General features: G+C 37.2%; 1 protein-coding gene across 1 annotated transcript in view; it reads right to left on the bottom strand.

Annotated features, from left to right (window-relative positions):
* BMAL2 (basic helix-loop-helix ARNT like 2) overlaps positions 1–13,549 on the bottom strand; it is a 99,889-nt gene that overhangs the window by 6,821 nt on the left and 79,519 nt on the right. The window contains exons 11-13 of the mRNA XM_070370055.1: positions 13,246–13,304; positions 11,961–12,069; positions 863–938 (exon numbers count right to left, since the gene is read on the bottom strand). Coding sequence (XP_070226156.1) covers positions 863–938; positions 11,961–12,069; positions 13,246–13,304 — 244 coding nt within the window. The remainder of the gene's footprint in view (positions 1–862; positions 939–11,960; positions 12,070–13,245; positions 13,305–13,549) is intronic.

Raw genomic sequence — 13,549 nt, 5'->3', positions numbered from 1 at the left:
AATTTCTCTTCTCTCCTATATTCTCATGTGCTGTGTCCTATGTCATTTCAGTTGTGTCTGACTCTTTTCGACCCCATGGACCATAGGCCACCAGGCTCCTCTGTCCATGGGATTTCCCAGGTAAGAATCCTGGAGTGGGTTGCCATTTACTACTCCAGGGGCTCTTCCTGACCCAGGAATTAAATCCGATTCTCTTACGTCTCCTACGTTGATGGGTGGGTTCTTTGCCACCAGTGCCACCTGGGAAGTATACCTACTTTAGAGCATTTTGTTGTCTGGGATACATCACAATTATATTATATGAGGGTCTTCCATATATTCAGTGCTCAGTACACACATTTTGTATGTATTTAAAATTGCTAATATTTGTTCAATTGAATTAAATAGTAGGTAGTACTTATTTTGTAGCTTATATTAAGCTTTCTTCCAGACCATAAGGAATACTTTTAATCCATAGACTTGGAGTTTGTTAAAATAACAACTATTATTTATTGAGCACATACTATGTCCCAGGAACTGTGAGGTTTTTTGTTTCTTTGTGTATTAAATCATTTAATTCACACACCACTACAAGAAACTGGAGCTATTATTAATTCCTGTTTTACAGATGAGGAAGCTGAGGTGCAGAGTTTAAAAAATACACAGGAGGTTGTCCCAGCAGGTGAATCAAAACTTGGACCCAGACATTATGGTCCCAGCACCTTCACTATTAACCACTATTCTATACTGCCTCTTAAAAACTCTGGAAAGAAATCATTTTTTTTTTTACAGGATGGCCTCTTTTCTCAAAAGAAATAATCAACAAGGACCAATTTTATCATTCATTTATTTCATGAATATTATCACTTACAATAGTACTTACATTCCTGCAGTTGAGACTGTGTGTATCTTTCAATAAATCTGTTGGACTTGAATCAAGGGATGAAGATGACTGTAACCTTCAAAAATGACACATAAAACATGTTGTATGTCTATGTATATATATTTTAGAGAAATTTCTCTTCTGAATACAGTCTACTGATAAAAATACAGGGAGGAACATAAAGACTGAATATCACAACAGTTTTCATCATTAGACTTGTTCAGAGCCAGACATATATTTGACTACAGAGTGCTGAAAACACTATAGTAAATAGAAACATAAAACCCCAAGGTGAAAGCTCTTAAGTACATCATGTTACCTGTCTTAATACAACACTTTGCATAGTAACGGAACAATTACACAGTTCAAAATAGGCACTGACATCAAGAATCAGTTCTTATCAGGATACTAAAAAGCAGAACTAGAGTAAAGAAAGATTTTCTAACATTCTGCAACCTTTTCTTTAAGTGGAAAATACGTCATATTTTTACTATAATAGGTCATCTCCAGGTACAAAATCAATGAAACACATGAAGATAAAAACATGATCATAAGGCTTTTGAAGAGATAACAAATCTCTTCAAAACTTAATATGTAAAACTTACAATGTTATATATTACTAAATGCTCAATTATGTGATACATAATGGCATAAACATAACTTTATGGCCTTGTGTATTTCCAAGGATGCAGCTGACAAGAAATTATAGAGGGAGAAATCAAAACAGAAAAATGAATTATGTAGGAAACATAGATGGAAAGATTAGTGACATGTCTTGGGAGATTTTTCACAATGTAATGTATATAGCTTGGCTGACTGCTCATTCTGTGGTTCAAGGTTTAAAATCACCAACCACTCTAGCCCTTGTTTAAAGATGAAAAAAGCTAACTTCCCCTAACCATGCATGTCACTACCAGATTCTGAAATATGGCTTTCTTCATATTAGTTTACTGGGCAAAAACCTGCTATTTAACTTCACCTCAGTCCCTTTTATGGAGAAGGCAATGGCACCCCACTCCAGTACTCTTGCCTGGAAAATCCCATGGATGGAGGAGCCTGGTCGGCTGCAGTCCATGGGGTTGCTAAGAGTCGGACACGACTGAGCGACTTCACTTTCACTTTTCACTTTCATGCATTGGAGAAGGAAATTGACAACCCACTCCAGTGTTCTTGCCTGGAGAATCCCAGGGATGGCGGAGCCTGGTGGGCTGCCGTCTATGGGGTCTCACAGAGTCAGACACGACTGAAGCGACTTAGCAGCAGCAGCAGTCCCTTTTAACTGAGTTAAAACTCCGTTGCTCAGTGGCCTGATCTCTTCCTCAGTGAATCTCCTTGTTGTTTGCTGAAACCAGCATGCTTTCTCCTACTCAACGCCATACACTGGCCAAGGTGCCTCCATACATAAAACTCCATACACTGCAGCCTGCACATTCTAATAGTTCCCAGCTAGCAACGTCTGACTCAATTTTTGCTTTCCTTATGTTGCCCTTCCAGCATATACAGTCAAAAAATGATTTTCAACAAGGGTGCCAAGGCCATTCAATGGGAGAAGGAATAGTCTTTTCAGCAAATTATGTGAGAAAACTGGATATCCACATGCAGACAAAGGGAGTTGGACTATAACCCTACTCAGAGTAATTTTCTTGGTTGAACTTTGTGCTACTTAGTACAAATATTTACAATTCACTTCAGAAATACATTTTAGAGCTATTATGGAAAACTCCAAAGAGATATAAAAGCAGATAATATAAAGAAATTTCATATACCCACCAAACTGCTTCAGTAATTGTCCTTTCCTCACCTAATAACAATGTATGAGATATAAAATTTTAAATGTTTTTGTGTAGGATGTAAAATTAATGTAAATATAAATGTATTATATGTAAATTATTAATAACATCATTCAAGATGCTCCTATTCCTATTTTTTCTGCATTTGATAAGATATTCTCAGAGAAATGTTAATATGTCTCACTATGATTATATTTTTTCTTTATGATTATATATCTTTAAAATTTTTATTTATTTTTTTATTGAAGGATAATTGCTTTACAGAATTTTGTTGTTTTCTGTCAAACCTCAACATGAATTAGCCATAGGTATACATATATCCCCTCCCTTTTGAACTTCCCTCCCTTTTCCCTCCCCGTTCCATCCCTCTAGGTTGATAACAGAGCCCCTGTTTGAGTTTCTTGAGCCATACAACAAATTCCTGTTGGCTATCTATTTTACATATGGTAATGTAAGTTTCCATGTTACTCTTTCCATACATCTCACCCTCTCCTCCCCTCTCCCCATGTCCATAAGTCTATTCTCTATGTCTGTTTCTCCACTGCCACCCTGTAAATAAATTTTTCAGTATCATTTTTCTAGATTCCATACATATGCATTAGAATATGATATTTATCTTTCTGACTTACTTCAGAATAAGTTCTGACTTACTTCAGTATAATAAGTTCTAGGTTCATCCACCTCATTAGAACTGACTCAAAAGCATTCCCTTTATGGCTGAGTAATATTCCATTGTGTATATGTGCCACAACTTCTTTATCCATTCATCTGTCAATGGACATCTAGGTTGCTTCCATGTCCTAGCTATTGGAAATAGTGCTGCAATGAACAATGGGATACATGTGTCTTTTTCAATTTTGGTTTCCTCAGGGTATATGCCTAGGAGTGGGATTGCTTGGTCATATGGTGATTTTATTCCTAGTTTTTTAAGGAATCTCCATACCATCTTCCACTGTGGCTATATCAATTTACATTCCCACCAACAGTGCAAGAGCGTTCCCTTTTCTCCACACCCTCTGCAGCATTTGTTGTTTGTAGACGTTTTGATGATGATCATTCTGACCGGTGTGAGGTGCTATCTCATTATAGTTTTGATTTGCATGTCTCTAATAATGAGCGATGTTGAGCATCTTTTCATGTGTTTTTTAGCCATCTGTATGTCTCCTTTGGAGAAATGTCTGTTTAGGTCTTTTCCCCACTTTTTGATTGGGTTGTTTGTTTTTCCAGTATTGAGTTGTATGAGCTGCTTTGTATATTTTGGAAATTAATCCTTTGTCAGTTGTTTCATTTCTTATTATTTTCTCCCATTCTGAGGGTTGTCTTTTTACCTTGCTTATGGTTTTCTTTGCTGTGCAAAAGCTTTTAAGTTTAATCAGGTCCCACCTGTTTACTTTTGTTTTTATTTCCATTACTCTAGGAGGTGGGTCATAGACGATCTTGCTTTGATTTATGTTATCGAGTGTTCTGCCTATGTTTTCCTCTAAGAGTTTTATAGTTTCTGGTCTTACATTTAAATCTTTAACCCATTTTATCTTTGTGTGTGGTGTTAAGATGTGTTCTAATTTCATTTGTTTACATGTAGCTGTCCAGTTTTCCCAGCACCATTGACTGAAGAGGCTGACTTTTCCCCATTGTATATTCTTGCCTCCTTTGTCAAAAGTAAGGTACCCATAGGTGCATGGGTTTATTTCTGGGCTTTCTATCTTGTTCCATTGGTCTATATTTCTGTTTTTGTGCCAGTACCATACTGTTTTGATGACTGTAGCTTTATAGTATAATCTGAAGTCAGGAAGTTTGATTCCTCCAGCTTCATTCTTCTTTCTCAAGACTGCTTTGGCTATTCGGGGTCTTTTGTGTTTTCATATAAATTGTAAAATTTTTTGTTCTAGTTCTGTGAAAAATGCCATTGGTAATTTTATAGGGATCACACTGAATCTGTAGATTGTGTTTGGTAGTGTAGTCATTTTCACAATATTGATTCTTCCTACCCAGGAACATGGAATATCTCTCCATCTGTTTATGTCATCTTTGATTTCTTTCATCAGTGTCTTATAATTTTATATGTACAGTTCTTTTGTCTTCCTAGGTAAGTTTATTCCTAGATACTTAATTATTTGTTTGTTTGCAATGGTAAATGGGATTTATTCCTTAATTTCTCTTTCTGATTTTTCATTGTTAGTATATAGAAATACAAGTGATATCTGTGTATTGATTTTGTATCCTTCAACTTTTCTAAATCCACTGATTAACTCTAGTAATTTTCTGATACTATCTTTAGGGTTTTCTATGTACAGTTTCATGTCAACTGCAAACAGTGAGAGCTTTACTTCTTTTCCCATCTGGATTTGTTTTATTTCTTTTTCTTCTCTGATTGCTGTAGCTAGTACTTCCAGAACAATGTTGAATAATAGAGGTGAAAGTGGGCACCCTTGTCTTGTTCCTGATCTTAGGGGGAATGCTTTCAGTTTTTCACCATTGAGAATAATGTTTGCTGTAGGCTTATCATATATGGCCTTTACTGTGTTGAGGAAGGTTCCTTCTATGCCCATTTTTTTGGGAGAGTTTTAATCATAAATGGGTGCTGAATTTTGTCAAAGGCTTTTTATACATCTATTGAGGTTATCATATGGTTTTTATCTTTCAATTTGTTAATATAGTGTTATTAATGTTAACATTGATTGATTTGCATATATTGAAGAAATCCTTGCATCCCTGGAAGAAACCCAACTTGATTATGGTGTATGAGCTTTTTGATGTGTTGCAGAATTCTGTTTGCTAAAATTTTGTTGAGGATATAGGTGCATAGATATTTACAATTGTTATGTCTTCCTCTTGGATTGGTCCCTTGATCATTATGTAGTGTCCTTCCTTATCTCTTGTAATCTTTATTTTAAGGACTCCAGCTTTCTTTTGCTTCCCATTTGCATGGAATATACTTTTCCATCTTCTCACTTTCAGTCTATATATGTCTTTAGGTCTGAAGTGGGTTTCTTGTAGACAGCATATATATGCGTTTTATTTTTGTATCCACTCAGCCAGTCTGTGACTTTTGGTTGGAGCATTTAATCCACTTACATTTAAAGTAATTATTGATATATCTGTTCCTATTGCCATTTTCTTAATTGTTTGGGGTTTGTTTCTGTAGATCTTTCTCTTCTCTTTTATTTCTTGATTATGTACGTCCATTTAACATTTGTTGTAAAGCTGGTTTGGTGGTACTGAATTCTCTCAACTTTTGCTTGTCTGAAAAGCTTTTGATTTCTCCATCAATTTTGAATGAGGTCCTTGATGGGTACAGTAATCTTAGTTATAGATTTTTCCCTTTCAGTACTTTAAATATATCCTGCCATTCCCTTCTGGCCTGCAGTTTCTGCTGAAAAATCAGCTGTTAAGCATATGGGATTTCCCTCGTATGTTACTTGCTGCTTTTCCCTTGCTGCTTTTAATATTCTTTCTTTGTGTGTTTAGTCTTTGTCTGTTTTAGTATGTGTTGTGGTGTATTTCCTCTTGGGTTTATCCTGTATGGGACTCTTTGTGTCTCTTGGACTTGTTGACTATTTTCTTTTCCATGTTGGGGAAATTTTCAACTATAATCTCTTCAAACATTTTCTCATACCCCTTCTTTTTCTCTTCTTCTTCTGAGACCCCTATTATTCTAATGTTGGTGTGTTTGATATTGTCCCAGACGTCTCTGAGACTATCCTCAATTCTTTTCATTCTTTTTACTTTATTCTGCTCTTCAAAAGTTATTTCCTCCATTTTATCTTCCAGCTCACTGATTCATTTTTCTGCTTCAGATATTCTGCTATTGGTCCATTCTAGAGTATTTTTAATTTCAGTAATTGTTTGTCTCTGTATGTTTATTCTTTAATTCTTCTAGGTCTTTGTTGATTCTTGCATTTTCTCCATTTTGTTTTCAAGGTTTTTGATCATCTTTACCATCATTATTCTGAATTCTTTTTCAGGTAGTTTGCCTATTTCCTCTTCATTTATTTGGACTTCTGTGTTTCTCGTTTGTTCCTTCATTTGTGTAACATTTTTCTGCCTTTCCATTATCTTTTTTTTAACTTACTGTGTTTGAGGACTCCTTTTTCCAGTCTTCAGGGTTGAATTCTTTCTTCCTTTTGGCCCTGGTAAGTTTGGTCCAGTAGTTTGTGTAAGCTTCGTATAGGGTGAGATTTGTGCTGAGTTTTTGTTTGTTTGCTTGTTTGTTTTTCCTCTGATGGGCAAGGCTGAGTGAGGTGGTGATCCTGTCTGCTGATGATTGGGTTTGTGTTTTTGCTTTGTTTATTGTTTAGATGAGATGTCCCGCACAGGATGGTACTGGGTCTTGTATTCAAGTGGTTTCCTTTGTGTGAGTTCTCACTATTTGATACTCCCTAGGGTTAATTCTCTGGTAGTCTGGGTCTTGGAGTCAGTGCTCCCACTCCAAAGGCTCAGGGCTTGATCTCTTTGATGACACGTTCAGTGGTGGAGAGGTGGAGTTTCCTCCTGGACATGATCCCCTCAGCCTCCTCCCATCCTCCCCAGCCAGGGAGATCTCCAGATGTGTGCTGGTCAACCTGCTTTGCCCTAGCCTTACTTATCAGGGTGGCCCAGGCACCAGAAGGAGGCGGCCACAGCAGCCCAGCCTCAAATCCCACAGACTTGAGATGCAGGCCCACTGGCCACTCCCCCCAGAGGCGCCAAGTTCGGAGCACCCACAACCATGAATCAGGGAGCAACATGGGCGGCTGCAGCTGCCGATTATATATCTTTTTCTTCTGATTTTTGCTTTATGTTCTTTGTTTCTTTGTTGTTAGATGCCTAATGATTTATGATGTCTGTTTTCTTTGTGAATTGTATCTTTTGTCATTAAAAATATTCATCCTTGTTTCATTTAAAAATAAATTAATTAAAAAAAACTGTCCTTTCCTAATCTTGTTAAATGTATTTAACCCAAACTCATACTCCCCTTTCCTCCTACACACTTCACCACTTAATCTGTAAATACTTATCACTGGAGAAATACTGATTTAATTATTATGGAGTACTGCCCATGATATCGGAGAAGGCAATGGCAACCCACTCCAGTACTCTTGCCTGGAAAATCCCATGGACAGAGGAGCCTGGTGGGCTGCAGTCCATGGGGTCGCTGAGGGTTGGACACAACTGAGCGACTTCACTTTCACTTTCCATTTTCATGCATTGGAGAAGGAAATGGCAACCCACTCCAGTGTTCTTGCCTGGAGAATCCCAGGGATGGGGGAGCCTGATGGGCTGCCGTCTCTGGGGTCACACAGACTTGGACACGACTGAAGTGACTTAGCAGCAAGCCCATGATATAACTGTTTTCTGGGGGTATTATACCTACCTCTAAAAAACTTGAATTCTAAAACATTATTTTTCTAAAATCTAAGGAAATTCTGAGTTCAAAATTTATCTAAAACCTGCCTAAAGGGTTTTAGATGAGTAATTATGGGCCTGCATATATGCATATTCACATATATCCACACATATCTTTTCTTCCTTATGAAAGTGAAAGTGAAGCTGCTCAGTTGTGTCTGATTCTTTGCAATTCCATGGACTGTTGCCTAACAGCCTCCTCTGTCCATGGAATTTTCCAGGCAAGAGAACTGGAGTGGGTTGCCATTTCCTTCTCCAGGGGATCTTCCTGACCCAGAGATCGAACCCAGGTCTCCTGCATTGCAGGCAGATGTTTTACTGTCTGAGCCACCAGGGAAGCCCATAATACTATTCTTTTGTTCTATTTCTGTGCTTTTTTCCTATTAACCATATGAAGTTCTTTCCATATTAGCATAGATAGAGCTACCTAATATTTAACTGTTGCAAAGTATAACATTGTATGGATAAACCATAATAAGTTGTGGTTATGATAAATATTTAAATCTCGACTGTAGACAAGTGCAGCAAGAAACAGTCTTATTCATGGATCTTTCTGCAGTTGTAAAAGAATATTTGCTTCTGAGGTAGGGTTGTTGAGTCTATGATTATATACAACTACATTTTTGATGGGTATTATTAAATTACCCTCCAAGAGCCTTCACTAATTTATGCTCCCATGGACAGTTTGACTGTTTCCTTGCACTCTCACCAATATTATCAAACTTTCAAACTTTTGACAATCTCCTAAATGAAAATGGGTATCTTATTATCATTTAATTTTGTGTATATATATATATATATATATATATATATATATATATATGTATATATATGTGTGTGTATATATATATATAATTTTAACTATGAGTGGGATTGAGCAATTTTTAAAGTTTCTTGGCCATTTGTTTTTTTTTTTTTCAAGTCTACTCTCCAACTATTTTTTTAATATTGAGCTATTTTTAAAACTTCCTTGACAACTGTATTCTTTACACTATCCATAAAGTTTTATATATAAAATTTATGATACATAAACTTTAATATAACATTAAATAACTTTATACTATAAAATTCTTCATCAGTTCAGTTCAGTCACTCAGTCATGTCCAACTCTTTGTGACCCCATGGACTGCAGCACGCTAGGCCTCCCTGTCCATCACCACCTCCCAGAGTTTACTCAAACTCATATCCATCGAGCTGGTGATGCCATCCAACCATTTCATCCTCTGTCATCCCCTTCTCCTGCCTTCAATCTTTCCCAGCATCAGGGTCTTTTCCAATGAGTCAGTTCTTCACGTCAGGTGGCCAAAGTATTGGAGTTTCAGCTTCAGCATCAGTCCTTCCAATGAATATTCAGGACTGATTTCCTTTAGGATTGACTGGTTGGATGTCCTTGCAGTCCAAGAGACTCTCAAGAGTATTCTCCAACACCACAGTTCAAAAGCATCAATTCTTTGGCATTCAGCTTTCTTTATAGTCCAACTCTCACGTCCATACATGACTACTGGAAAAACCATAGCTTTGACTAGAGGGACCTTTGTTGGCAAAGTAACGTCTCTGCTTTTCAATGTGCTGTCTCAGTTCAGTTCAGTTCAGTCGCTCAGTCTTGTCCGACTCTTTGCGACCCCATGAATTGCAGCACACAAGGCCTCCCTGACCATCACCAACTCCCAGAGTTCACCCAAACTCATGTGCATTGAGTTGGTGATGCCATCCAGCCATCTCATCCTCTGTTGTCCCCTTCTTCTCCCACCCCCAATCCCTCCCAGCATCAGGGTCTTTTCCAATGAGTCAACTCTTTGCATGAGGTGGCCAAAGTATTGGAGTTTCAGCCTCAGCATCAGTCCTTCCAATGAACACCCAGGATTGATCTCCTTTAAGATGGACTGGTTGGATCTCCTTGCAGTCCAAGGGACTCACAAGAGTCTTCTTACATGCATGGATTGCAAAAGTAGGAAGTCAAGAAACACCTGGAGTAACAGGCAAATTTGGCCTTGGAATATGGAATGAAGCAGGGCAAAGGCTAATAGAGTTTTGCCAAGACAACACACTGGTCATAGCAAACACCCTCTCTCAACAACACAAGAGAAGACTCTACACATGGACATCACCAGATGGTCAACACCAAAATCAGATTGATTATATTCTTTGCAGCCAAAGATGGAGAAGCTCTATACAGTCAGCAAAAACAAGACCGGGAGCTGACTGTGGCTCAGATCATGAACTCCTTATTGCCAAAATCAGACTTAAATTGAAGAAAGTAGAGAAAACCATTAGACCATTCAGGTATGACCTAAATCAAATCCCTTATGATTACACAGTGGAAGTGAGAAATAGATTTAAGGGATTAGATCTGATAGATAGAGTGCCTGATGAACTATGGATGGAGGTTCTTAACATTGTACAGGAAACAGGGATCAAGACCATCCCCATGGAAAAGAAATGCAAAAAAGAAAAATGGCTATCTGGGGAGGCCTTACTAATAGCTGTGAAAAGAAGAGAAGTGAAAAGCAAAGGAGAAAAGGAAAGATATTCCCATTTGAATGCAGAGTTCCAAAGAACAGCAAGAAGAGATAAGAAAGCCTTCCTCAGCCATCAATGCAAAGAAATAGAGGAAAACAACAGAATGGGAAAGACTAGAGATCTCTTCAAGAAAATCAGAGATACCAAGGGAACATTTCATGCAAAGATGGGCTCCATAAAGCACAGAAATGGTATGGACCTAACAGAAGCAGAAGATATTAAGAAGAGGTGGCAAGAATACACAGAAGAATTATACAAAAAAGATCTTCACAACCCAGATAATCACAATGGTGTGATCACTCACCTAGAGCCAGACATCCTGGAATGTGAAGTCAAGGGGGCCTTAGAAAGCATCACTATGAACAAAGCTAGTGGAGGTGATGGAATTCCAGTGGAGCTATTTCAAATCCTGAAAGATGATGCTGTGAAAGTGCTGCAGTCAATATGCCAGCAAATTTGGAAAACTCAGCAGTGGCCACAGGACTGGAAAAAGTCAGTTTTCATTCCAGTCCCAAAGAAAGGCAATGCCAAAGAATGCTCAAACTACCGCACAATTGCACTCATCTCACACGCTAGTAAAATAATACTCAAAATACGCTGTCTAGGTTGGTCATAGCTTTTCTTACAAGGAGCAAGCATCTTTTAATTTCATGGCTGTAGTCACCATCTGCGGTGTTGAGCTTTAAGCCAACTTTTTCACTCTCCTCTTTCACTTTCATCAAGAGGCTTTTTAGTTCCTCTTCACTTTCTGCCATAAGGGTGGTGTCATCTGCATATCTGAGCTTATTGATATCTCTCCTGGCAATCTTGATTCTAGCTTGTGCTTCATCCAGTCCAGCATTTCTCATGATGTACTCTGCATGTAAGTTAAATAAGCAGGGTGACAATATACAGCCTTGATGTACTCCTTTCCCAATTTGGAACCAGTCTGCTGTTCCATGTCCAGTTCTAACTGTTGCTTCCTGACCTGCATACAGATTTCCTAGGAGGCAGGTCAGGTGATCTGGTATTCCCATCTCTTTAAGAATTTTTCAGTTTGTTGTGATCCACACAGTCAAAAGTTTCATATATTAAGATAATTAGTGTATTTTATCCTATGTAATACACACATTTTCTATGGCTTATAATTTGTCTTTTAGCCTTGTTAATTACAATGGTTATAGTTATGTTTGAGTTTTTATACAATTAAATTTATCCATTTTTATCTTAATGAATTCCAGGTTCTGTGCGATGTTTAGGAAGGACTTTACAAACTAAGTTGCTACTATAAAAGTGATCTCTTCCATTATATTATTAAACTGGTTACTGTTTGCATACAGGAAACCTGTTGATTTTTTAATATTTGTATGGTTAATAAGATGATGATTCTACTTGTGAAAGTATTTGCAGTAATCAAACATTACCTTTGTAAGTCCAGAAGTTCGCTTGCAACATCTGTTCCGATACTACCAGCACCGAGTAATATTTCCGTAGACGTCCCAGGCACACTAATAAAAGACTGTCTAGAGGATCCTAAATCATAACAAAAGATTCAACTGAGGACTTTAAAAAGTATATAACTTGGTCAATATATTTTTTCAATTCAAATATATTTCCTATTTCCCTCTTTAAGAGAAACAAACCAGCTGCATCCTAAAATGTTAGAAACATTCATGCTTACCTTACAAACATTCTCATAATGGTTTAAGATGCTTATAAAGACTGATGTGAATCAAGTATGTGGGAAGTCATTGAGGGGTCCACCATGACCTATAACCCTTGAGTATAGACAGTTCTTCACACTTTAACTTACTCCACACTAAAGGCAGAGCAATATTATTTTTTTTCTTTTATTGAGGTATAGTTGATTTATAATATTGTTAGTTCCAGATGTACAGCAAAGTGATTCAGTTGTACATATATATGTGTATATACATTCTTTTTCAGATTCTCTCCATTATAGGTTATTACAAGATATTGACTACAGTTCCCTGTGCTATATATGAAATTCTTATTATTTTACATATAGCTGTGTGTATCTGTTAATCCCATACTCCTAATTTATCCCTCTCAACCCCGCTATTTCCCCTGTGATAACCATAAATTTGTTTTCTATGTCTGTGAGTCTATTTCTGTTTTGTAAATATATTTATGTGTATTCTTTTTTTTAGATCCCACCTATAAGTGATATCATATTTGTCTTTCTCTGACTTACTTCACTTAGTATAACAAGCTCTAGGTCCAATCATATTGCTGCAAATGGCAATATTTCATTCGTTTTTATGGCTGAATGACTCTACTTTTAATATTTCCTAATATGTTGATTTTTCTTAATGCAAATAATATATTAACATATTCCTGTGGTGCACAGCTACGATAACTTCCCCTTGGTGCGTTTCATAAATTTGACCAACAGACATTTGAGCGCTCTAATATACAAGGAACTATGCTAGCAGCTGGTGGTTGATAATAAGTAGAACACCATTTCTGCTCTTACAGTCTAGCAGTGCGCCAGTTGAGTGAACAACTTATTGCAATACAATATAAGATTATAACAGAAGTGTGACCAAAGTACTGTGGGAATTCTGAGGAGGATAACTCAACCCACTGAAATCTTTTCAAGTTCACTTAGAAATTTTTCCCTCTCCAAGACAGATAAAGATGATAACTTTCTTAGTAATAAGTCTTCACACCTAAAACTAAGCTTACCTTCTGATGACTGAGAGCTGCAAGGAAGCAATGATGTTTCTCCAGCACCACTATGTCCCCTAGAATTCAGAAACACCATAGGTGATTTTTTTAAGGTGAAGAAAAATGTTAAAGCAACTACATTAAGCTCTGTGTATCTGAATGGTCAGTTCTTGACCCACTAGTGTTTTATATGCATATTGTTAATGTCACCACCAATGCTGAGGTATTGATGTGCTAAGTACCAGGGCTTTTGCCAGATGCTGTATTACCCTGTAATGTATATGTTCTCACAGATACAAATTCTCAGTTCAGAGTCTAATGA

Source organism: Bos mutus, chromosome 5 (assembly GCF_027580195.1).
Source record: "Bos mutus isolate GX-2022 chromosome 5, NWIPB_WYAK_1.1, whole genome shotgun sequence".
Lineage (NCBI taxonomy): Eukaryota > Metazoa > Chordata > Mammalia > Artiodactyla > Bovidae > Bos > Bos mutus.
Note: the sequence above shows the minus strand (reverse complement) of the source record. Positions and strands in the feature narration are given on the sequence as shown.